General features: G+C 41.8%; 2 protein-coding genes across 2 annotated transcripts in view; both read right to left on the reverse strand.

The window, feature by feature from the left end:
• Window positions 1-25,667, reverse strand: part of chtopa (chromatin target of PRMT1a) — a 214,866-nt gene that overhangs the window by 81,255 nt on the left and 107,944 nt on the right. The window lies entirely within an intron of this gene.
• Window positions 7,015-18,489, reverse strand: LOC139345655 (gonadotropin-releasing hormone II receptor-like). The gene is made up of 4 exons (XM_070984419.1): window positions 18,224-18,489; window positions 13,063-13,585; window positions 8,921-9,122; window positions 7,015-8,561 (listed from the first exon to the last, which is right to left on the reverse strand). The coding sequence occupies exons 2-4, from the start codon at window positions 13,582-13,584 to the stop codon at window positions 8,146-8,148; spliced, it is 1,140 nt and encodes a 379-aa protein (XP_070840520.1). The 5' UTR covers window position 13,585; window positions 18,224-18,489; the 3' UTR covers window positions 7,015-8,145.

Below are 25,667 nucleotides of genomic sequence, written 5' to 3' on the forward strand. Positions count from 1 at the left end.
GACATTAGCGATGCACCCCTTCAATATGGAACTCTATTTTGTTGATTCTAACATTTAGCTTTTAAAGAGTGACCAAATGAAGATGTCAGATATTTTGAGAGACTTTTTATGTCCATATTTTAAGGAATACTTGCTTCCTTTATGAAAGTAGTTTAATCCTTGCCAAATATTTAGCTGTTGTAAAGAAATATGTAACCAAACACATTTTTAACATTCTCACTCTTTACCTTTACACTTCCTCATAACCAAAGCACAGAAACATGCTTGTGAATGTGATAATATACATGTGTGAATGGCTAACAGTAGGTGAACCTTGAGGGCAACAGCTTTGAATAGGAACCAAAAATATATATTCAAAAAGTTGTTTTTACATAGCTCCCCAAAGAACACAACTAAATTTGAAGTCCATCTGAAATTGACTTCCTTTTTTTTCTCTATTAAGAAGAAAATCAGCAGTCAAAATGGAGAAATTTCTATTTTGTGTTTTTAGGTTTCACAATAGTTGTTTTCCATTTGGTTCTTTTCATGCAACCAATCAAATAATTTCATTTTAGGCCATATTTGTAATGTCAAAATTTTATCACTGATACTGATGAACTGCCACAAAACATAAAATGAATCTCAGACTTTGTTCAACAACCCATATCAGCTAAATTGCTAATGTTTCCTTCTTATATCCAAATAGACACTTAATGTGTTACTGAACCAAACTAATATCCACCAGGGAAACGTATAATGCTAACATTAGTTTTGCAGGCTAGACAGTTGTGTCTGTAGCACGTTAAACATCTTCAAAGCTTACCTGCAAATGTTAACAGCAGTTAGTTTATAGATTGTTGATGAGTGCTGTTAATCAAACACGTACACCAGCCACTTAGAGGCTAAATGAGCATTATCTCCAAATACCCTTTTTTTCTCTGACATAATTCTAAATAATAATAATACATTTTAAAAAGCTGTGAGACTGCATAAACGGATGACTGATTGTGATTTCAAATCGACTTCAAAAAGTCAACTCATAACATGAAAATGCTTTTAACAACAGTTTCAGCCATAGCTTTGCCTCTTATTGTCTCTTATGACTGAAAGTACTCAGTATATTTTTGGTATATTTTTTTAAGGTATATTTTTGTCCTAAAGTGTGTTGCCTCAAGCCTTTGGTCCTCAAGGTTTACCTAAAACCCTTTATGAGTGTTAAAGGTTTATTCAAAGCAGAGCAGTATAAAAGATAAGGGTTTTTCCCCTCATCTCCTTTCTTAGACAGCTGAAAGCTGTTCAACCAACACGATACCAAAAAGTGTATTTTATATGGAAGACCTGAAATGTCAATGTGTTTTTGTTGTGTGAAGTGTGTAGCAGTTAAACTAGTTTTTAGAATGGACAGCATTTGTTGCCTCTGTTTGGAACAATTTATTTCTCTGCCTCTTTTCATTTGAGTCTTTTGTTCTCCCTGCTGTGGAAAAAGTTGCCAAAACAAACATTTGCTTTTTTGAAAGTTTATTGTTGTTATAATTATTATTATTGTTATTATTAGATCTCACAACATTAATTAAGATCATTTCAGATCATTGTTTTCTTTTTTTGACATGTGTAAGGATGATATGAAAATAATTGTTAGGATTACTTTGAGCAAATGATGTTTTCCAGAGACAGTCAATTTATGTTGGCAAGATTTTGAAGCCAAACTCATGTTGTGCCCTGAAGAGTCAGCAACTAGAAGAAAGATAGTTACCAAAAAAAAAAAAAAATGTAGGAAACTAAAAGCTGGCTGCTAGTACCAATGAGAAATAATGCTTTAATGATTATAAGTGCTTCTCTGTTTTCTGACCTTTTCACTGATGTATTGTAGCCAACTGAAAACTTAAAGCTTTAACCTGTTGTGACTGAGGTCCTGTCCTTGGACTTCGGCCAAAATTAAGTTTTGTTTGGAGTTTGGAGGCAAAGGATCGGCTGTAGATAAGCTGCAGTCAGAAACAGAGACCAAGCTGTCACTTGGAAGGTTTTCACAGTACATTTATTTTACACATTAATGTAGTATATTCACACAAAAACTATTTTTGATGGTGCAGTTCACACAAACAAAAAAACCAAACACCTCTTTCTCCAAGGTTTGTCTGCTGCCAACCCAGTATAGTGGAAGTGAATGGAATTTCTTTTGCTTAAAATGAGACTGCAAAAAGAAATAATATTTTCCCATTGCAAATTAGTTAACAATGAGTCATTCTGGAGAAAGATTGTTGATATTCTCCTCATATTCCACTAGCTGTACGTACTGTTTATGCACTGAAAAAAAAATCTGGTGTTTGTGCACAGCTCATGGAAGAGGAAGCGGAGAGGAGGGAGAGACAGTAAATCTGACATGGTAATGTTCAATGAAAAAGGAGACATGGCAATAACAGTCTTTCTCCAGAATGACACACCCCACCTTTAATTAAGTACACATTCGCTGCTGCAGTCTTACTTGGCCTGGTATGACCAATAGTTTAAGGTAGCTGATGTTGTGTTCTTTTAACTGGATATTGCTCTATTACTGACTGTATTACTGTATTCCTTTGTCAGTTCACTGACTAATCTCTACTTGGGCTAAGCAACATTTTATCCCATAATTATCACGTGTGGCGGCAGTGGCACCTGTATTCAGTAAAGGTATAGGCTCACTTTAAAGCATTCAAAATTCTATTTGAAACTACCATTTGAACTGACCATTGAATATTATTTATTTATTTATTTATTTGGCCTGAGGGTCCTGTTGTAAGTCTTTAAATTGTGAGAGTAACTACAAGACAACACCAGCACTTAGCAATAGAAAAGGTGGCACTCATATGACGAGTCATAATGAACTGTATATTTATTGGCAGTCAGTATCCTGATATTAAGAGTCCATGAACTATTTTTCTTCCAAGCAATGCATGGTTTCTGTTGTTTCTTTTCCCTACTCTCTTGACAAGAGATTAGTTCTCCTATTATGGCATATGTTCCAATGACTTGATTGCTTGAATTTAGCCCATGATAGACAGTGACAGACAGATGGTTCATCCAGTCACCTTCCAAGTATTTTTTTGAAAGTGCTTGCCTTGTTCCAAACAGTTTCCATGGATGACTTTCCAGAGGGTTCTTTGTAACAAACCACCTGCAGGTTACATATGGAACAAATTACTTATTAAACACATATGTTAATGGACACAGAAAAAACATCTCTTTCCAGAAAATTTAAGTAAACATAGTGAATCATGTTTGTACTAGACATGATTATTAAAGTGTGATAGTTTGAATTAAGGAATATTTAAGAGAAGAGCTAAAAGCTAATGGTGACAGCAGCGTTTTTCCCTACCAAACAGCTTGGTCTCTGTGTGCCTGTGCACTGTTCTATGTAAATGCCTTGACTGACCTTTGTTTTTTCTACTTCCTTGATCACATTCCACATGCCTAAAACCAAATAAATGACATTTTGCTGAATAAATATCACAGTTTTACTATTTCGCTTTTGTCGATTAGCCTTGTTAGCCCTGTGATAGATTGCCAACCCATGTCTCATGGCGTTGACAGGATGTAATGAGATCCCTCAGACTGAAAAGATCAATTACATACATACTCCCTTTAACCCAATCAGTCCAAGTGGGACATTGGCTTCCTGCCCACAGTGTAAGTGAGGCCTGTTAATGACATGATTGGTGCATCTTGCTATCAGTTGACATATCAATAGCTCTGATCCTTACACCCAAAATAAGCTGTCATGCTTGGCTATAACCCCTCCTTATATGTTGTGTACATTCACATTCAAGTTTGGCTGGAAACAACATTGTAAATAGTTGAATATTTCCAATGTCATTCAATTATTATGCTGCTTTTTTACATTCTAGGCTTTGATCTTTGGCCTCTGAAGGCAGAGAGGTAAGTGATATGGTTTGGCATCCCAATCATACTGAACATAATATTAATAATAACAACAAGAAGAAGACTAAACATTATCAGCATAGTGCCTCTCATACAATGAGAATTGCTCAAAGTGCTTTACAACAAAGAAATTACATGTGCTTCACATAAAAAAGACATAGAATGAACACAAAAACAGGGATAGAAAGCTAATGTAAAATAAGATGCTATCCCATGGTATTTGTAGCTGTCCTGAACATCTGCAATGCTGCTCCTGGTAGTTCAACCCCCTCGTTTCTAAAGATCTCTTCTCAATCCCCTCTTTTCAATAGCCTATGACTCAATGCCACACACTTGGAACCTGGAATGGTTGGAATTGTAAAACATCAACAGGACACTAAGAGCCTTCATGAAAACCTCAATGGGGCTGTGGAAAATGACTCTGGAGGCCAACTCAAAGCCAATTGCACAGGTCACCATCCAGTGCCAGTACCAATACCAATGCACTATCACCACTGCTGTTCTGCGTAGGCCTGAACCCCCTCAGTCAGATCATCACTAAAGATACTATGGCTACAGATACCGGTTCCGAAGCAGAGTGGCTATCATCCACCTCCTCTGCATGGATGACATCAAGCTGTATGCCAGGAATGAGCAAGATATTGACTCTCTGATCCACATCTCCAGGATCTACAGCAACAACATCGGGATGTCATTTCGAACTAGATAAATGTGGGGAGGTGGTATCAAAAAGAGGGGGTTGAACTACCAGAAAGCAGCACTGCAGATGGTCAGCTACAAATACCTTGGGTTACCACATACAAATGGCAACCTTGAGGAGGCCACAAGGAATTCAGCCACAGCTGTAACGAATAAGGCAGGTCCTGAGGAGTCAGCTGAATGGAAGAGCAAGGTCTGGGCTATCAATACATACACACTGCCAGTCACACTGGTATAATCAGCTGGTCAAAGGAGGAGATAAACACCACTGATATCAAGACAAGGAAGCTCCGCACAATGGATGGAGGGTTTTATCCCAAGTCCATCACCCTAAGACTGTACACTAAGTGGACTGAGGGAAGTTGAGAACTTGTGTGCGTCAGAACCACTGTCCAGGATGAAAGAACCTAAGATCCAGGAATACATCCTGAAGATGGCCCCCAAAGATGAGCTGTTAAGTGGATACCTTACCTTAGGAATACCTCCAGATCCAGACTGACAAAATAGTGGTGGCTAATCAACTAGACATTACGCTGATAGACAACAACAGAAGAAGCCTGCGACAACAAAATCAAGCAGAGGGAACATCAGAAGCTCGAAAAATACCAAGGGCTGAAAGAGCAGCTAGAGAAGATGTGGGGAGTAAAGGCAACAGTGGTACCAGTGGTAACTGGAGCACTGGAGGCAGTGACCCACAAACTGGGAGAGTGGCATCAACAGATTCCAGAAACAACATCTGAGGTCTGTGTCCAGAAAAATGGAAACATAGGAACAGCTAAGATACTGACCTGAGCTTGAGGAAAAAGACAAGATTTTCCTTTTAACGTCCTTCATGAATGCTGTTAAGCCTCCTCAGCTGTGGAACAACCTGCTTGTGGAACTCCAGCATGCTACATCAGTGTATTCTTTTAAATGGTTTTTGAAGACTTATTTTTATTGAAAGTCTTTCTTAGAATTTTTCTATTTAAATTTGGGGTTTATTTTTATACTGCTAAGTTACACTGTACTGTACTTTATTCTTGATGTTGCACTTAGGTCATGCATTGCTCTATTTTAAATAACCTGTTATGCCTGCCTGTTAATTCATATGTAAAGCACTTTTTTGCTGGTTTTGATAAGTACTAAACAAATCAACTTTAGATTATTATTATTAGTAGTAGTAGTTAGTATTAGTATTAGTATTAGTATTAGTATTAGTATTAGTATTAGTAGTATTAGTACTAGTAGTAGTGGGCTGCACGGTGGCGCAGCAGGTAGTGTGCGTGCCTCACAGCAAGAAGGTCACCGGTTCGATTGCCGGGTCGGGCCTTTCTGTGTGAAGTTTGCATGTTCTTCCCGTGCATGCGTGGGTTCTCTCCGGGCACTCTGGCTTCCTCCTACAGACCAAAAACATGCTCATTAGGTTAATTGGTGGTGTGAGTGTGAGTGTGAATGGTTGTTTGTCTGTGTGTTGCCCTGCGATTGACTGGCGACCAGTCCAGGGTGTACCCCGCCTCTCGCCTATTGACAGCTGGGATAGGCTCCAGGCCCTTTACCCCCCGCGGTATAGAAAATGGATGGATTATTAGTAGGGGAAATTCCTTTTGCCCATGAAATAAGTAGTGAAAAGACACAACTCTTGTGATAGTGACCGTCACCACTTCCACAATGAGGACAATGGTAAAAAGTACAAAGACATGAAATGATACTGGTTTTTGTAAAGAGAGTATTTTCAAGTCCTTGATCTTCTGAACAAATTTCCAATGAATAGTGAGTCCAGTAAACTGAGTAATTCAGTAATTTCAATTTCAGTTTCAGTCAATTTAGGCACAACTAAATCTCTTCAGGTTATAGGAGATTATTTCTTTTCCTCTCCTTATCATTCTTCGAGCCTACCCATCTATTGCTGTGTAAGATCAGACTTGAGCATAAAGTAGGTTCTGTCTTCATTAAAAAGTATTTGAGCTTTTGTTTCATACATCATGATATCCATTACAACCGCCACCCTCCTTTTGTCCACTGGACAACAAGGAGAGATGGATAAGTAGCATGTCTAAACATAAGCTAATCAAGTATGAAACCAAAGTGCTATGGAAAGGTTTAGATAGAACTGCTACTAATCTCACAAGTCAACAGAAAAGAACAAGAGAAATCATTGCCCTCACACCAGACAGCTGTTCTCTCACAGAGACTGGTATCCTTTGATATCAGTGCTCTAGTCATCAGTGCATCTAGTCACTGCAGTCAAAGAAGAGCACCAAAACAAGGCCTGGTGCAAACTTTAAAGACAGATGACAAAAGCCTGATGACAGTGACACATAATGATAACCAGTAAGCTACGCTACAAAAATGACCCCAGAATGCTCTGTGATTTCAATTCCTTATAGGACAGCGAACATGAATAGATTGATATTGTTTTTTGTTTTGGTTTTGTTTTTTTTTGTAAGGAGCACCTGCTACAAAGACAATTTCCCCTCGGGGATCGATAAAGGAATTCTGATTCTGAAATGATATATACCACACAAATGCATTAAAAATTCTAAATGAGGCAAAATATTCAGAACCCTATTGTAACATACAAAACTGAAATTCTGTCACTACTGTCAAGGACATCATCCAGTAGAATTTTATTGAGCATATATGAGACTCTGATGAATACTTTACATCACACCTGCTTGCACTTAGAATAATAATGTAGGTGCAAGTCACATTCAATACATTGTTACATATAGATTGCATATATGTTCATCATATGAATGTATAACAACAGGTTATTTCTTGCTGACTATTGCAATCTACAATCAGTACATATGAATTTCAGAGGTGACATGTTTCAGTAAATAATGATTTCCTATTACTATTCAAAGAAACACTCTCTAGAGCCTACAATACAAACTGCTGCTCTTTGTAGTTTTTCACAGTCATGCAGGGAAATGGTAATTATCCAAATAGCAGTCCTTGTCTTGGTGTTAAGACTCTTCTAGGGATAGTTCAACATTTTGGGAAATACATTTTTTTTCTCTCTCTCTCTCTCTTTATTTTTCTCTTTTCTGAAAAGATATGAGATCAGTATCAATCTAATGCCTCTCTGTTAGGCACCGAGCTGGAGTCAATATGTGGTTAGCTGCCAAACCTAGCTTAGAAAAGGACCAAGAATAGATAGCCTTCAATAGACTACACAGTGGGCACATGTCAAAGTAAACCACAGGGTATGCAAGAAAAAAAAAATTGCAGAGTAAAGAATGTAGGGAATTTTGTATTGGTATGCATAATACGTGGGCGCCTCAGCACTGGTGTGTAACAACACAGCAGATATGTGAGATAGACGACTAAAATGCCTCAGATCATTTTTGCAAATGAGTCTTTATACACTGTAGTGGCTCCCAAACTGGAGAGCAGCTATGGATAAAAAAAAGACTTTCTTCCACAGCTCAAAACTGTTGTTCTGAAGGATAAGAAAAGCCAAAGTTGCTCACCATTCAGTTATGTGCTCATGGATTTCAGCTGACACCTGCATTAAGGGCACTGGATATATTGTAACAATGCTTAATTACTCAGTCAGATCACCACTGCTTAACCAGGGTTCCCACTGTGCTGGTTGGAGCTCAGATCAGACTCCATCTCCACAGCAGCTCCAGCACTTCGGCCAGACAGACGATCCACAGAGTGAGGCGAGGTGTTGTTGGTTTGGCGACTGCGGCAGCATGCCACCATATCAGCAAGGTCTGCCCGGAAAGACGGTGTATAGAAGCCATAGATGACCGGGTCACAGCATGTATTTAAGTTGCCAAAGACAAAAAGTATGTGGTGCACATACTCAGGTGTGTGTCGGATCATGGCTGGTTGGAACCAGTACCAGATCCCCAGGAGGTAATAGGGTGTCCAGCAGATAACAAAGGAGCTTACAATCACAATTGTCATCTTGAGGGTCTTCATTCGGGCTTTGGGTATCATGTCTGTTCCACTGCGTCTCAGGCAGTGTTCTCCATCTGCAGAAACACAACATGGGTAAAAACTCAATTACAGGAAGGCATACGTTCCAAAAATGTAAACAAATAGGTAAAAACCACCATCTTAATGTTGAGATGAGGATTATCTGTTACAGGGTTGGGAGGTATGCATTGCTGACTGCCACAGTGTTGTTTTTGATATTACATCTTTGAAACGTTAACATTTTGCACATAGTGACTTTAAAGCTTGTAGGCTTCCAAATATACACACACAAAAAATGTAATCCCTTACTTCCATCCCTGAACAACAGGAATAGTGGAAGTATAAAAGCTGAATACGGGTCAAACGGGTCAAAGATGTCCCTCAGCAGATTCCAGATTCTCCAAGGGTCACACACCTTTGCTTTTGTGCATCTGGCCATTGATCTTGGTGAGGATGCGGGTGTAGCAGAAAGTCATAACAAGCAGGGGGAAGACATACAGCGTCACAAAGTGAAACATGTTGTATGCCGTCTCCTGCCAGAGATACCGGAAACTTCCATGGGTCACACACTGAGTGAAGTCCACTCCATCAGCTTTAATGGCCCGAAAGATGAACAGCTGAGGATGAAGAATGTAAAGAGATGAGGAATGAATTTCATGCAGTCACAGAAAAACACAAGTGTAGTTTGTTTATATTAAACAAACTTTAGATTTGTTTACATTAAACAAACTACACAAAGAAGTGCACAATGCAGGAGATTCTTTGAGGTTCATGTTGTGCATTAAAGTCCCTTTAATGCAATCACTTATTATTGACTGTTCTGTCAAGTAACATGAAGGCCACAAGTATGCAAATAAAGGTTCTATGCAGCAGTGGTGTGAGGAAGAACATTACTGACCACGCAAATCATCACTGAGGTCCCACAGGACAAGACTGTATTCCAATTCTAGTGGTTGCTAATAGTTTATAGTTTATATTTTATATTTTATAGTTTATATTGTAAGTGTGTAGCTATGTTTCTCATCCCACATGCAGAGCCAAAGCAACAATAAATGGATCCTACTAAGCACTGTGTATGTATCAAAGGCAGATATATCTTTTTGCTTGCACCATTTAGCTGCACTGTTGTCCAGAAACTATTAAAAACACATCAGTGAGCCACACTGTTTCACTGGATGACATGTGCCTTCATTACCACGTATGCACACACACTAGTTTTTTATTTAAAAAATGAAACTGTATATTCAGAACGTGTTTTTAAAGGTTCAAGTTTTCAGTAAGAACCAATGGGCTTGGAGCTGAAAGTCACTGGGTAAGGAAGTTACAGTATAATAACACACTGTTAGTTCAAGTAACCAGAAGATATCCAGGCTAGAACCAGGTTACATTTAGTTGGATTTGTTCACACACACACACACACACACACACACACACACACACGCATGTTAGTAGCCAGATTGTGTGTCTTGGTCTTCCTTTGCATCATGGGACACTGATTAGGTAATTAACAGTGTTGTACTGATACAGAATGCCGATGATACTGGCTTCATCACTGGCTTCTCTCTGTGTAGAGCAGGGTGCCCAAGACGTCGATCGCGATCTACCGGTCGATCACAAAGGTAGTGTGGGTAGATCACATGGCATTAAAAAAATAGACGTCAGCCTATCATCCATCCTCACAATGAAATTTGTCACTTGATTGACATACAGGGCAGCCAGTCTGACATCTGACCTTTACTGACACATGGGTCACCGCGCATGTGCATGCAACGGCACTAAGTGCTGCAAAACTCTAGAAGGCTAGCGAGTTGCCAAGTTAGCCTCCAATTTATTTCTTCTAAACTTAAGAAAGGGTATAAAAATGAGTGGCGGAGCTGGACCAAGTAAGAAGCCAAAAACTTACCACTTCCATACGGAGTGGGAGGAGGACTTTTTTTTCACTATGTCATTTTCGAAGTGTGTTTGTCTCATCTGCCATCCTACCATCGCTATACCGAAGAAGGGAAAAGTGGTTACTGTCCGTCAGTTACTGGACAATGCATCCCTGGCTGATTCCATTCAGTGCAAGTCATCAGAGTAAGGTAATGACAAAAAACGTCCAGAGTTTTATGATGCAATATGGGTTCATGCAGTTATGCAAGGTACACCAGCATATATTGTACATATGAAGAATTCTCAATATATTTATAAATAAATGCATGTTTTGCATTTTTATAGTGGGTAGATCTTTTTGACTTGGTCATTTTCTAAGTAGCTCGCATGCTGAAAAAGTGTGTGCACCCCTGATGTAGAGTCTGTGACTTTCCTCCAGGTCATCGATTTTGTTCAAACACTCCAAAGATATACAGTTTATGTGAATTGAAACATCCAAAACTTTTCTTAGATTGGAGTGCATCTGTCAAATTGGATCTATCCAAGGTGCTAAATACCCTGCCTCTCACCAATTGCATGCTGGGATTCAGTCATCGGTCTTCAATAGCACCCAAAACAGCAATAACTACACAGAATGGTCCATAATGTAGAACGACAAAGGGTCATAGTTATCTTCCCACTTATCAGTTTGGATTGACGTACAAATTAGATGTCTAGGAATGCTGGGAATGCAAGCATTCTTTCATTCTCCCCTTTTCTACTCCTGCCAGTCTATCAGTGACAGATCAGTTCCCAGTTTCAGCAAGCTTCTCTATTGTCCCGTTTCATTTGTAGCACTCCTGCTGCCTCCAGAGGCTACAGATTGCAAAAAGTGTGCACCTCAAGATTCAGATTTAGATGCATCTCATCTGTTCAGAGGAAACAGATGAACAATCATCCATCCATCCATTATCTATACCGCCTATCCCTTTCGGGGTTGCGGGGGGCTGGAGCCTATCCCAGCTACAATGGGCGAGAGGCGGGGTACACCCTGAACCGGTCGCCAGCTGATTGCAGGGCCACATGCAAAGACAGACAAACATTCATACTCACACTCACACCTACGGACAATTTTGAGTCATCAATTAACCTAATGAGCATGTTTTTGGTCTGTGGGAGGAAGCCGGAGTACCCGGAGAGAACCCACGCATGCACGGGAAGAACATGCAAACTTCACACAGAAAGGCCCCGTCTGACCCGGGGATCGAACCGGCAACCTTCTTGCTGTGAGGCACGCGCACTACCTGCTGCGCCACCGTGCAGCCTATGAACAATCATTTTAGCTTTAAATCATCAGTGTGCTCTAAACCATGATAAATAAAAGTGAATACATAAGGAAGTTTTTCCTCGCCACTGTCACCAAATGCTTGCTCATGGGGAGTTGGTCCTGATCATCTCTACACGGAAAGTGTCCTGAGACAACTTCTGTTGTGATTTGGTGCTATATAAATAAAATACATATACAATTAGTCATTTGGCAGATGCTTTTATCCAATGCGACGTACATATGAATTCACAGCATCGGGAGCAGTTTTGGGGTTCAGTATCTTGCCAAAGGATACTTCAGCATGTGCACTGCCAAGGCCAGGGATAAAACCACCAACCTGCTGATTGGTGGAAGACCACTCTACCTCCTGAGCCACAGGTGCCATAAAATTAAACTGAATTGAATAAAATAAATAACTACAATTCTCTATTCAAGTTGACATGAGAGCAATTATATTAATAGTTATGAGCGAAAGTCAGTCACTGCAGTAGAAACCTCTTCATACTGGACAATGAGTTCACATGGAGTTCCACTACATACATGGAAAACCCTTCTTCAGAGAGATGGCTTTTACAGATTTTTATTTATTCATTCAATCATGGCTGAACCTTAACACATTCATTTTCACTTGTAGTTTTTTTGTTGTTGTTGTTCAGCACACCCATTGGTAAGTGAGGAAGACATCCTGTGTCCTCTTTGATTTTACACATCTTCCATTCATTGTTTGTACTGACAAAAGAGACATGATTAATTTGGAAGAATTATTTGGGTTTTTGTTACTTTGCACCTCCCTGATGTTATTTTTGCCACATTATAGGTCACTAAGAATATTTTCTACTACATGGTGAGTTTGTGTTTTCACATTTTTCCTGTAAAGAATTGTATTAGCAGCTCAGTGGCTGGAATGTCTGACTTCTGGAAGATATTCATGCAGGACTGTGATATGTGGTATGACGGTCCTGGATCAGACTCATGTTATATAGCTCTGTAATTAGTTTATTGGAAAAAAAAATCTAATCTCCAAGCCATAATGTTACTGACAATAAATGCAACAACAGGGAATAATTTGCACTCAATGGAAGAATTACCGCAAAAATGTTCTCTGTCCACTTCTGGTGTGTACCACAAATCACCTGTCACATGGTAACATTCAACATATTGATTTGCTGGCTAATGCTGCACACCATCCGATTAACTTTTCAGTTCATTAGAGGGGTCAAGCAGAGTTATATTTCACCAGATTGCATGACATAGTTTATGTGTGAAGCCAGACCTCCTCATCTTGAATGAACAATAGGTCCAATCCAGTGTTAAGCGTGCGTACTCAGATATAAGAAATAAAGGCCTTGATGTGAAGTTCACTGTGTAACATACTGTACCTGTGGAGATGCCAGCAGCAGACTGAGAGTCCAGGCCACCAGAAGCATGCGTCTGTTCCTGAGCCCAGCATCAAGAGAATCCAGAGGATGGAGGATGGCCCGATAGCGGTCCAGACTTACCACCACCAGTATGAATGCTGCTGAGTGCATGGCAAAGAGCTTCAGGAAACACAGCAGTTTACACATGATATTCCCAGCATACCACTGCACTGTAATGTTCCAAATAGCATCCAGTGGCATCACCACAAAAGTCATCACCAGATCAGCTGATGCCAAGCTGGCGATGAGTGGGCGCAGGTGTGCTGCTAAACGATAGCCACGCCCCCAGCACACACTGATCAGGACTGACAGATTACTGGCCATGGCGAAGACAAATAGCACCAGGGTGGCTGCTACACGGCAGCGGGCAGCCACAGTGAAGGATGGAGCCTCCCAGGGTGGAGGAGGTGCTGGAGCAGATGAGTTCAGGAGGGATAAGACAGAGCCATTCTGTAAAGGGTCTGCAGACAGGTTTCCTGTCATCCTACAACAGAGAGAGAAAACAAGTTATTTGACTTACAGCCTTACTAATCTTTTAGTACAACGGCTTGTAGCTTGTTTCTCTCGAAGGCTGTGGTCAAAATGGCTGCAAATGATTTAAATGATTTGATCAGCAGTTATGACATCAAAGAAATTGCAGAGTATGCAGATATGCAAATCACACTCTGCTTGCTCCTCTACTGCAACCCCTCCTCTCCATGTCCAAACAGTGACAGAAAGATAAAACGAAAACCAGTGACACTGAAAAAAACAACAACAAAAAAAACTGACAGCATAATAATAAATATATCATTTAAAAAAGACAGAAATCAAGAAAAAATCTGGAGATTGTCATTGAAAAACAAAATACAACAAGTAACTTAAATGAAATAATTCTTAATGCATTTTATTTTTCAGTGAAACTGGGTTTTTTTTTTTTTTGTTCCAATACAACTTTTCCCGATACAAGGGATTCAATTCCAGTGAATTTAAAGTCACTATTCTAGCCCCACATTTTATAAAATGAATACTTTTTTGTTTGTCAGTACCATAGAGAAAGCTGGATTAGGCAAACATGCATCTGCAGAACTGCAGCCAGACATCTGACAAAAACCAAACACTGTTCTAACATCACCCCATAGCCTCTTTGCACTAGTTACCAGTTTCCTAAGAATCAATTTTAGTCTTAGTCTTACTCATGACTGTCAAGGCTTTATATGGCCAGAAGCCAGACTACAACAGTGAAACCTTAACTCCTTATTCTCTGAAAAATGCCTTTTAGAGCTGCTCGTTCAGGCCTGCTAGCTGTTCCAGAGTCCAAGTTAAGGTCAGTGGGTCAAATTAAGTCAGGTTAGTTGTATTTGTATAGCACATTTCATACATAACAAAAATCAGTGTGCTCATCCATTCCCAAACGGATAACAACAGATACACACACATGCACGCACACACACTAACTACCAAAAGCCTGAGAGAAAAGAAATGTTTTAAGACTGCTTTTAATAGAAGATACAGTTACAGCAGTTATCAGGTCATCAGGCAATTTGTTCCAGAGAATAGCACCTGTGACCAAGTGCACCTTCACCTGATTTAATTTTAATTCTTGGCATATTCAGGAGACACATGCTCGATGGGGCATATTATCCAAATTTTAGTTTTTTCTTTGTGAAGTTATAGAAAATTTTGAGACATCCAGTGACTGATGTCATCAATGCATCTGACAAGCTCATTTACAGGACTGAGGCTGTCTGAGTAAAGTGAGACACACAGCTGGGCATCATCAGCACAGGAATGGCAGGACACATTGTGATTCTCTATGATGATACCAAGAGGGGGCGTGTTTACACTACTCACAAAAAGTTAGGGATATTTGGCTTTTGGGTGAAATTTATGGAAAATGTAAAAGGTTCACGCTACAGTGATATTATATCATGAAAGTGGGGCATTTAAATAGAAGTGTGCAATGGTGATTTCCTCATCTCAAACACTTTATTGAAACAAAAGCCAACAACAGTGATGGGTATACCAAAAATTTCAGTGTCTCAATAACTTGCCATGTTCCCTTGAGCATCAATCACAGCTTGACAACAGCGTCTCATGCTGTTCACAAGTCGACTTAGGTCATTTAGGTTCTGGGGTGCAGAGTTATGAGCCTCTATACAGCGATTCAGTTGATCCCATAGCTTTTCTGTGGGATTCAGGTCTGGAGAAAGTGCAGGCCACTCCATTTAAGGTACCACAGCCTCCAGCAGCCGTTCCCTAATGATGCGACCTTGATGAGCTGGAGCATTGTCATCCATAAAGACAATGACTGGATTAATAATGTTATTCAGGTAGTATGGACTTGTCATTGTACCATTCACAAAGTGTAGGACAATTCTGTATTGACTAGACACACGTGCCCACACTGTAACACCACCACCACCAGAGGCTCGTCTGATGACAACAGTGGCTGGTGCATAGTGCTCTCCTTACTGAATCGACTTTCATCAGAGAACAGCGCACTGGTCCCTTGTCCAGCGTAAATGCTCCCTGGCCTGGCCCATGCAAGACGATGACGCCTATGCCTGGTGGTGTGGTCAGGTACACTTGCAGGTCATCTAGCACGCAGACCATGCTGATGTAAACGGTTTGGAAAGGTCTGACGTGACACTTGGGTGCCTCTCACCTCCCTCAAATGTGCCTGGAGTTGAGTGGCATTCATCATCCGGTTCCACAGGGCACTGTTCACAATGAAGTGGTCATCAGTGTGCGATGTGGCCAAAGGACATCCACTTCTATGCCTTTCTGTGACTCTTCCAGTCTCTCTGTATCTCTTTTGCCCCCTGCTGATGACACTCTGTGACACTCTAAGCTCAGTGGCCACTTCCCTCTGAGAACCTCCTGTTTGAAGCCTCACAATGGCAAGGTACTGTTGTTTAGTTGTTAGGTGCCATCTTGGTCTCATGATGTCAAAATGTGAACAGCATGATGAAGAGGACTGTTTAAATACAAATTCTAACTGAACCAGGAAGTTTATTGGTCGATTCATGGATCAAACACCTGTTGTGAATTTTACCATTTAGCTCCTTGTTAGAGAACAGCAAGTTGTGCAAAAAGTACTGAAACATTGAACAGTTGGACATGTGCATTCAAAAGTTTAGAGGTCAAATTAAGTTCGCCTGTAAAGGTTATGGTGCATTTTAGGTTCATCCTGAAATTTCACCCGAAAGCCGAATATCCCTAAGTTTTTGTGAGTAGTGTAGGTTGAATAGCAATGGACCAAGAACTGACTCTTGTGGAACCCCACAGAAAATGTCGACTTTTTCAAATGAGAAGCAGTCAAAAGATATTAAATAATTCCTTTTAAAACGTGTTAAGGACCACTAAAGAACAGGTCCAGATAAGCCAATACAGTTTTGAAGTCTATTTAGAGTGGCACTCAAGTCAAACTATGTATAGGGAAATTTTATCTTAGTTTAAGGAAATATGGGATTAATGAAATTTATTAAGCAGATTTCTTTTTGGATTATTCATTCATCAATATTATTTCACAATCAGCCTACTAATATCAACAAAACCTGTCTCTTGGTGATTAGGTAAGAGGGTTTGCAATGCACAAATTTACTTTGGGAAAGAAACACCTTGAATTCAGATTACAAAGTAGAACAACAAGGAAATGTTGCACCCGTTAAGTGAGTGAGAGTAAGATACAGATAAGCAGGAAACCCACTGTATGTAAAAACATTTTTTCCTATAACTACTTACAAATAGTGACTCAACAATGACACAGTAAGCACTAACTAAATATTAGCATTCCAGGGTCGAACTCCCCTGTCTCAGGGATGTGTTGAGAAGATCAGAGAAGATCCAATTCTACTTCATTATTAAACATCCACAACGAATAAAGGTGTGGGGATTTGATGTTCAGATGCTACAGTGGTATTAAACGTGCCATACTTATCTGTAATGGTTGTCTATATGTGATTTATCATACATTTAGCTTGCAGCATTTGGCTGGAAAATATACCTTCTAACAAGGTCATAGAGTGAAGTCAAAGAGTAACAGCCTTATAGCAGTTCAGTTCAGAGGCATCCACACTTCTCTGAAGAGTTCTTTTGTTTATCAGAAGAAGGGGCCTTTGCAGTAATGTTACTTATCTTATTTCATTATTATTATTATTATTATTATTATTATTATTCGTGGCCATTGGACAACTGACAGACCACTTGGCAATTGCAAAAGTAGCACTTTGTAACTGTATGCCAAAAGGACTGAGAAATTCCTCTGAAACACTTTATAATACCTAGTACACAGAGCTATTGAGAATCACCAAAATATTTCAATCAGGTACCTTTAATTTTACTGCAGAAGTCTTGATTTTCACTACATTTCAAAAACAACATGTCCTCCGACCCTTCCCTCTGAGTTTTATATTCATTATACAGACTTGCTTCATTTCATGTCCAGGCATTGGTGATATGTGTAGCAGAGGTAATTTCTTGTGTTGTAGCTTCCAACCAGAGCTATACTCCATATAATGCAGAGGCTTTCCTCTTATGTCTACCTCCGTACCTCTTCAATGAGAGCGGAAAAACTCAGCTCCCTATTTGTGTGTGTGTGTGTGTGTGTGTGTGTGTGTGTGTGTGTGTGTGTGTGTGTGTGTGTGTGTGTGTGTGTGTGTGTGTGTGTGTGTGTGTGTGTGTGTGTGTGTGTGTTACAACATAATAACCGCCTCAGAAATCTAAGTCAAATGAAAAACACACCACGCTTTGGAGGGTGAAGTCTATGCAATTTGCAATCGACCACCGCCCCCTGTTGGCTGACCAGTAGCTGTTCATGCGTTGTTGCACCAAAGAACTCGTCAGTCAGTCTTCTTCCATCCGGTTCAAACATGATCCCGACGCTCATTTTCACTAATCAAACGTCTGTGTCAGACCTCCTCTGCTCCCTGTACAATGATGGTCTGACTGGATGCATTCTCTTCTTTCCGTCACTTTTTCCATACATCACACTGCATTACCCCAACATTGGGGGGAGACGCGCCCTCATCCTCCCCCCCGACATGCACACATTGATGCTGACTTAAACACACAACCTCATATCTGTTGCCACACTTTATTGCTTTGAACATGAACCATCCAAGCAGCGGGCTATTCTTACCTGTAGAGGAATCAGTCTACTGGTGGTCAAATGAAGAAAAAAAACTGCATGAATCTGATTCCAGATCGGAGATGTCCAACGTGCTGAAGCATCACTTTCCCTGCTCTCTCTCCTCCGGCGCTTTCACCGGCACACCTTTCACTATCTGATAAATCAACGACTCAATAGGATCACTGTGATTTTTGTATCGCATCCATCTTCTCGCCCCATCAGCCCGCCTGCAGGCTATCATTCTACCTTCTACAGTGAATATATTCAGCGTGAACAAGGAGCCACAGGGATCACTGCCGATTGGTTAATTACGGCGGCTGACGTGCGAGGTGTTGCAGCGCTGGCCACCTTTGTGACAGAGACATCCTGGGGAATTTCCAGTGTATGAGGGTTCTTTGTGCAGGAGAGGAGCTGAATCAAAGATGTACCAGCATCATGTTGATATTCACATTCCAAGTGTAACATTCTTTACCTGCGTCCTTCCATTGACTGACAGTTATTCTGGTATTCTGGTACTTGGACTCATTTGATTGTTGTGGAAAAGAGAATGTGTGGTCCTTCAATCTAGCCCATAATAAGGTCCATCCATCCATCCATTATCTATACCGCCTATCCCTTTCGGGGTTGCGGGGGGCTGGAGCCTATCCCAGCTACAATGGGCGAGAGGCGGGGTACACCCTGAACCGGTCGCCAGCCGATTGCAGGGCCATAATAAGGTCAAAACCACAAAAAAGTTTGTTCCTTCATTCTATAATTCGTGGATTTGAAATTCCACATAATAAAATATAAAATAACAAATATAAAATAAAGTAGCCAAAAAAAAGTATAAAATAAAATTGTGACAACCCACTGACATGCTCACACTCTCATAGTGTTTGCCAGATTAAGTTATAGGAATTCCAAAAATGACAAACACACCTAGAAACAGGGACATCACATCTGCATTCCATGTGTTTATTTGATGCCTTACATGCAGGCTGAATACGGACTGCTGCAGTATTTGATGAAGTGCCTTATTACATTTATCATGAAAACGGACTGCATCTGGGGCTCCGTGTTTCTGAATGAATATTTCTAAAGGTTGAAAAGTGATAACATTTACTCTATTCAGCTGTAGAAACTGTAATCGAGTAGGAGAGGAGAGGGAGCCCACTGTGACAGTACATTTACATTCAAGTGTCTTTCTTACATTCTGATCTCATTTATGAGGCACCTCAGTAAGAGATGGTCCTATCTCTGTCACAGCCTTATGTGTTCGACTTATCAATACTGAGGACAGATCGGAGGTGGGATTTTTGATATTCATATGTACCAATACTGTTCAGTATTTCATTTGTATAGATCAAATATTGCTTTTGATTAATATTGGTGTAATGGGATTTCTTATTATTCATCTTCTCCTTTACTGAATCATAAGTATTCACTGTCTTAAAGACAAATGAATAACCATGTCATATGATTAGGTGTGTGCGTGTGTCATAATCTGCTGACCATGACACCACGTATAGTATGTTATTATGCACTGATTGTATCAACATCGTTCTGATGATATGACAAAGTCATCTGTCCTACAAAGATAATGTATTGTATATAATCTAATAACTTCTCCTGCTCCGGGCTCTTTCTTGCCATCTCACACTCGAGACAGCAAGGAGGGAGTCCATCGGCAGGCGTCAGATTACACTCACAGAAAGACAACAAACAACTCTGTGCTTTTTAGTACAAAATTGCCAGAACATTGGTAAAATCTAAAAGTGCCAAAACATTCAGACCACCTGGAAATAAATGCAGCTGTTAACATCTTTTTGTTTGTTGGCGCTTGTAGTTCTACATTAATATTTGATTTGAGTACTTGATTTGAAATAATTGACACTATATGACAATTTGAATGTTACAACATGCAAGCTATGTTCACATGAGTGGTATTGCTGTTGGGCTACAGGCTCCGATACAGTACTGGCATTCCTGGCAATGTGACAGTGGTACATGCCATTTCCTTGGAGTTTCTTTAACATCCGACTGATAAGTCATAATGATGTAGCAAGAGATGTTGGTGACAGTCAGGGTGCTGCACTGTCCAGCTTGACTGAACTGTCAGATACCGGAGTAGCACAGATAAAAAGCTGCTTTACAGAAAGAAGACACATTTATGTGGAAAGTTCATGCCACTCCAACATATTCTGTTGCTCATTCATTGATATTATCATGATTATTATTATTTGATGGTGCAGCTGGAGAGAGACAGGAAGGGAGAGGAAAGCCTGGGTGTGGTAGGGATATAGCAACCGTACATGGGGAGTACGCTTCAGCAGGTGAGCCATAGACCCCCCCATTCATTATCATTTACAACAATATTATAATATTATAATAACTGTCTTCACCTGTCAGTATGTTTATTTTAGCATACTGGCAAATATGTTTAACAGTTAAGTTACTAGATTGACTCCTCCTTGAACCGACACCTTATCGTGGTGGAGGAGTTTGAGCACCTGAATGATCCTAGAGGCTATGTATGTTAATGCCCCTGGTAGGGTCTCCCAAGGCAAACAGGTTCTAGGTGAATAGGTTATGAAAGAGAAAAAATCAAGGAAGCATACGTCACCCGGATTGGCGTCACTGGGGCCCCACCCTGGAGCCAGGCCTGGGGTTGGGGCTCGCAGGCGAGCGCCTAGTGGCCGGGTCTTTACGGGACCCGGCTGGACACAGCCCAAAGGAGCAACGTGGGCCTTCCCGTAGGCCCACCACCTGCAGGAAGGATCAGAAGGGGCCGGTGCTATGTGATATGGGTGGCAGTCGTGGGCAGGGGCCCCGATGACCCAAACCCTGGACAACGACTCTGGCTATGGGGACATGGAATGTCACCTCACTGTGGGGGAAAGAGCCTGAGCTAGTGCGGGAGGTTGAGCGGTACCGACTAGAGATAGTCAGGCTCACCTCCACGCACAGTCTGGGCTCTGGAACCCAGCTCCTTGAGAGAGGCTGGACTCTCTTCTACTCTGGAGTTGCCCGTGGTGAGAGGCAGTGAGCTGGTGTGGGCTTGCTTATAGCACACCAGCTCAGCCGCCATGTGTTGGAGTTCTCCCCACTGAGCGAGAGGGTCGCTTCCCTGCGCCTTCGTGTCAGGGATAGGTCTCTCACTGATGTTTCGGCCTATGGGCCGAATAGCAGTGCAGAGTACCCAGCCTTCTTGGAGTCCCTGGGAGGGGTACTGGAAAGTGCTCCAACCAGGGACTCCATTGTTCTGCTGGGGGACTTCAATGCTCACATGGGTAGCGACAGTGATACCTGGAGGGGTGTGAGTGGGAGGAACGGCCTCCCCGATCTGAACCCGAGTGGTGTTCTGTTATTGGATTTCTGTGCTAGTCACAGTTTGTCCATAAGGAACACCATGTTCAAGCATAAGGGTGTCCATCAGTGCGCATGGCACCAGGACACCCTTGGCCGGAGGTCAATGATTGACTTTGTAGTCGTATCATCTGACCTTCGGCGGTATGTCTTGGACACTCGGGTAAAGAGAGGGGCTGAGCTGTCAACTGATCACCACCTGGTGTTGGATTCGCTGGCAGGGGAGGAAGTGGGACAGACATGGCAGACCCAAACGTAAACTCCCAAACTCTGGGAGGTTTTCAACTCCCACCTCCGGGAGAGCTTCGACCAGATTCTGAGGGAGGTTAGAGACATTGAGTCCGAATGGACCATGTTCTCCACTTCCATTGTTGATGTAGCCGTCCGTAGCTGTGGCCGTAAAGTCGGCGGTGCTTGTTGTGGCGGCAACCCCTGAACCTGGTGGTGGACACCAGAAGTAAGGGATGCTGTCAAGCTGAAGGAGTCTTATCGGGCCTGGTTGGCTCATAGGACTCCTGAGGCAGCTGACGGGTACCGGCAGGCCAAGCGCGCGGCAGCTCGGGCGGTTGTAAAAGCAAAAACTCGGGTCTGGGAGGAGTTCGGGGAGGCCATGGAGAACTACCGGTCGGCCTCGAGGAAATTCTGGCAAGCCATTCTGCACCTCAGGAAGGGGAAGCAGCTTTCTGTCAACACTGTTTACATTGGAGATGGGGAGCTGTTGACCTCAACTGGGGATATTGTCGGGCGGTGGAAGGAATACTTCAAGGATCTCCTCAATCCCGCTGTCATGTCTTCCGCAGAGGAAGCAGAGACTGGGGACTTTGAGGTCGATTCATCCATCACCGGGGCTGGAGCAGGAGCTTGGTCCGCATTGCCGGCAGTAAGTCGGACCTGTTCCCGGTGCATGTTGGACTCCGACAGGGCTGCCCTTTGTCACCGGTTCTGTTCGTCATTTTTATGGACAGAATTTCTAGGCGCAGCCAGGGGCTGGAGGGGGTTTGGTTCGGGAGCCACCAGATTTCGTCTTTGCTTTTTGCAGATGATGTTGTCTTGTTGGCTCCCTCAAGCCAGGACCTTCAGCATGCACTGGGGCGGTTCGCAGCCGAGTGTGAAGCAGCTGGGATTAGTCAGCACCTCCAAGTCCAAGGCCATGGTTCTCAACCGGAAAAAGGTGGCTTGCTCCCTTCAGGTTGGGGGAGAGTTCCTGTCTCAAGTGGAGGAGTTTAAGTATCTTGGGATCCTGTTCACGAGTGAGGGAAGGATGGAGCGTGAGATTGACAGGCAGATCGGTGCAGCGGCTGCAGTAATGCAGTCGCTGTACCGGTCTGTCGTGGTGAAGAAGGAGCTGACCCGAAAGGCGAAGCTCTCGATTTACCGGTCAATCTACGTTCCTACCCTCACCTATGGTCATGAACTTTGGGTCATGACTGAAAGAACGAGGTCCCGGATACAAGTGGCTGAAATGAGTTTCCTCGCAGGGTGGCGGGGCACTCCCTTAGAGATAGGGTGAGGAGCTCTGTCACCCAGGAGGAGCTCAGAGTAGAGTCAGCTGAGGTGGCTCGGGCATCTCTATCGGATGCCCCCTGGACGCCTCCCTAGGGAGGTGTTCCAGGCATGTTCCACCAGGAGGAGGCCCCGGGGAAGACCCAGGACACTCTGGGGTGACTATTTCACTCGGCTGGCCTGGGAACGCCTTGGGATCCCCCCGGAAGAGCTGGGGGAAGTGCCCGGGGAGAGGAAGGTCTGGGCATACCTGCTCAGACTGCTCCCCCGCCGTGACCCGGCCCCCGGATAAGCGGGAGAAAATGGATGGATGGATGGATGGATGGATGGATGGATGGATGGATGGATGGATGGATGGATGGTTACTAGATTGAAATTGCAGCAAATTAAGATAACTCCTCTTTTGTCTATATTAGTGCTGTCAGGCGATTAAAAAAAATAATCTAATTAATTACAGGACTTGTAATTAATTAATCTAATTAATCGCATTTTAATCTCATATCTGCTAAAGGTCCCCAAATAAAGAATTTGAATTCTAGGACATTACAATTCACTGACATTCACATTACAGTTGGTGAATTCTTTTCATCACTGTAGTTCTCGACGGTAGCTGGAAATTAGAGTCAGATGATGCTATCTGAAACGCCTCGTTTAGGCCCTCGTCTTCCACGATTGAAATCGGCCTGCAATCAGCAGCAACCCACTTTGCGATTAAGTTTGTTAGTTTTTCTGTCGTGGCTTTGCTCATTCGTTTTCCTAACTCAGCAAGTGTGGGTTGGCAGAGTGAGCTCACGGTAGCACTAGCGGCACTAGCAGCAACTACATGTTTAGCGTTTAAATGATAATTCAGGCTGGAGCTGCTACGGTGATAGGAAAATTCTTTTTTACACAAGGTACAAATCACTGAGTTCTTGTTAATAGTCCCGTCTTTGTTCTTTTTATAAATAAACTTGCCGTTCAAAGGTCCAAGTAGGCTTGCCTCGCTCTCCGGTGTCGCATCCATGTCTGTTGTCACCCTGCTTTTGACTAGTGGCGCAGGTAGGATGCGACCTGCCACTGCAGCCTACGGGTCACTCAAAGGGCCAAATTTAAAATGCTTGCACATTGACTTGCCACTCATGATTAATTGCGTTGATTTTTATAGCGCGTTAATTTGCAGCATAATTAATTAATCTAATTAACGCGTTAAACTGACAACCCTAGTCTATATATTTGTTTCATATTTTATTTCAGATTTATTTGTGTGGAAGTTGGAGTATTGGAATATTATTTAGATGGAGGTTCTGTTCTGTTAGTTGTCATTGTCAGTAAATAAATAATAAATCATCTATAAATAAGTCAGAATAGGTAAATGGAGATGAACTCCACAAAGATGTCAACGTCATTGGTGGTAACACTGTCGCCTCACAGCTAGAAGGTCCCCGGCTCGAATCCCACTGTGTGCGGGTGTGTCCTCCACCATGCCTTCGGTGCCTGCTGCTCAAGGAAAAATAAGGGGCCTTTCTGTGTGGAGTTTGCATGTTCTCCCCGTGTTCACCTGGGGTATCCTCCATAAAAATACCCCCACTAAAAACATGCAAGAAGATCACCACCTGACCAATGGTGACGAGCCATGGAACGGGTCCCCAGGCACCGGTTGACTGGCAGCCCATGGACCATGGATGGGTCAAAAAGCGGGAAAGAATTTCACAGATGCATGGTGTGTACAGTTTCCCCCTCAACTCTGCATGTTGTGTGTAAATTGTGACAAATAAAGGAATTCTTCTTCTTCTTCTTCTTCTTCTTCTTCTTCTTCTTCTTCTTCTAACTTTGTCTGGTGCACTGTCAGTAGGTTTTTGAAACACATCTGTCACGTCAGCTCACAGCTGTCACTGTAGAACACATTGACTCTTTATTTCTAATTTTTAGACTGGCCCTAACCAGCTTATTACATATTCATCAATATTGTCACATAAAGATCATAGAAAATACAGTTGTTGTTGTTATGACTCTGAGTTGCAGCTCAAATATCAGTTTGGGATAATAATCTCAAACTCACGTCAGCAAGATGATCAGATTTTGGCTATTCTCAGTTTAAGTCCAGGTCCTAAACTGTGAGTTTTAAGTACATTTAAAGAAAATGCTTTTACAAGGTTTCTCTATGGATTTGATGCACTTCTGTAAACTGCATTCAAGACAGCAAGTGCAACGATGCAGTGAACTTCAAATGCGATCACTCTAACTCTATAACTCTAACTCTAATGATTTCTGGTTCCTATAATACAGTTCACTTTACTTTTTACAAAACTGTCAATCATATGGAAAACATGGTGTGCAAAACATTCAAAAAACACTGAATTTCAAATTAAAGTCCCCCACTCAATTCTCAATGTTGTTCACAATGAAGATACATTTATTGCTGTTGTGTTGGCTATTTCACTCTGTACTAATATACATAGGTACAAAACTTTTTACTCTATGATCAGTATGTTCTCACATTCTGTAGGGAGACACAACAGGTTGCTAATGTGGTTACAAAGAAAGTAGGAGGCGTGATGTAGGGATGTGTGTGGGGAGGGACTAGGGATGGGAATTGATAAGAATTTAACAATTCCAATTCCATTAC

The sequence above is a fragment of the Chaetodon trifascialis genome, chromosome 17, assembly GCF_039877785.1.
Source record: "Chaetodon trifascialis isolate fChaTrf1 chromosome 17, fChaTrf1.hap1, whole genome shotgun sequence".
Lineage (NCBI taxonomy): Eukaryota > Metazoa > Chordata > Actinopteri > Chaetodontiformes > Chaetodontidae > Chaetodon > Chaetodon trifascialis.

Coding starts and splice junctions, on each gene's coding strand:
- LOC139345655 (XM_070984419.1), bottom strand. CDS start 13,584: ATGACAGGAAACCTGTCTGCAGACCCTTTACAGAATGGCTCTGTCTTA. Junction 9,123..13,062: donor TGCTGCTGGCATCTCCACAG/GTACAGTATGTT, acceptor CTTCATCCTCAG/CTGTTCATCTTTCGGGCCAT. Junction 8,562..8,920: donor CCAGATGCACAAAAGCAAAG/GTGTGTGACCCT, acceptor GTGTTTCTGCAG/ATGGAGAACACTGCCTGAGA.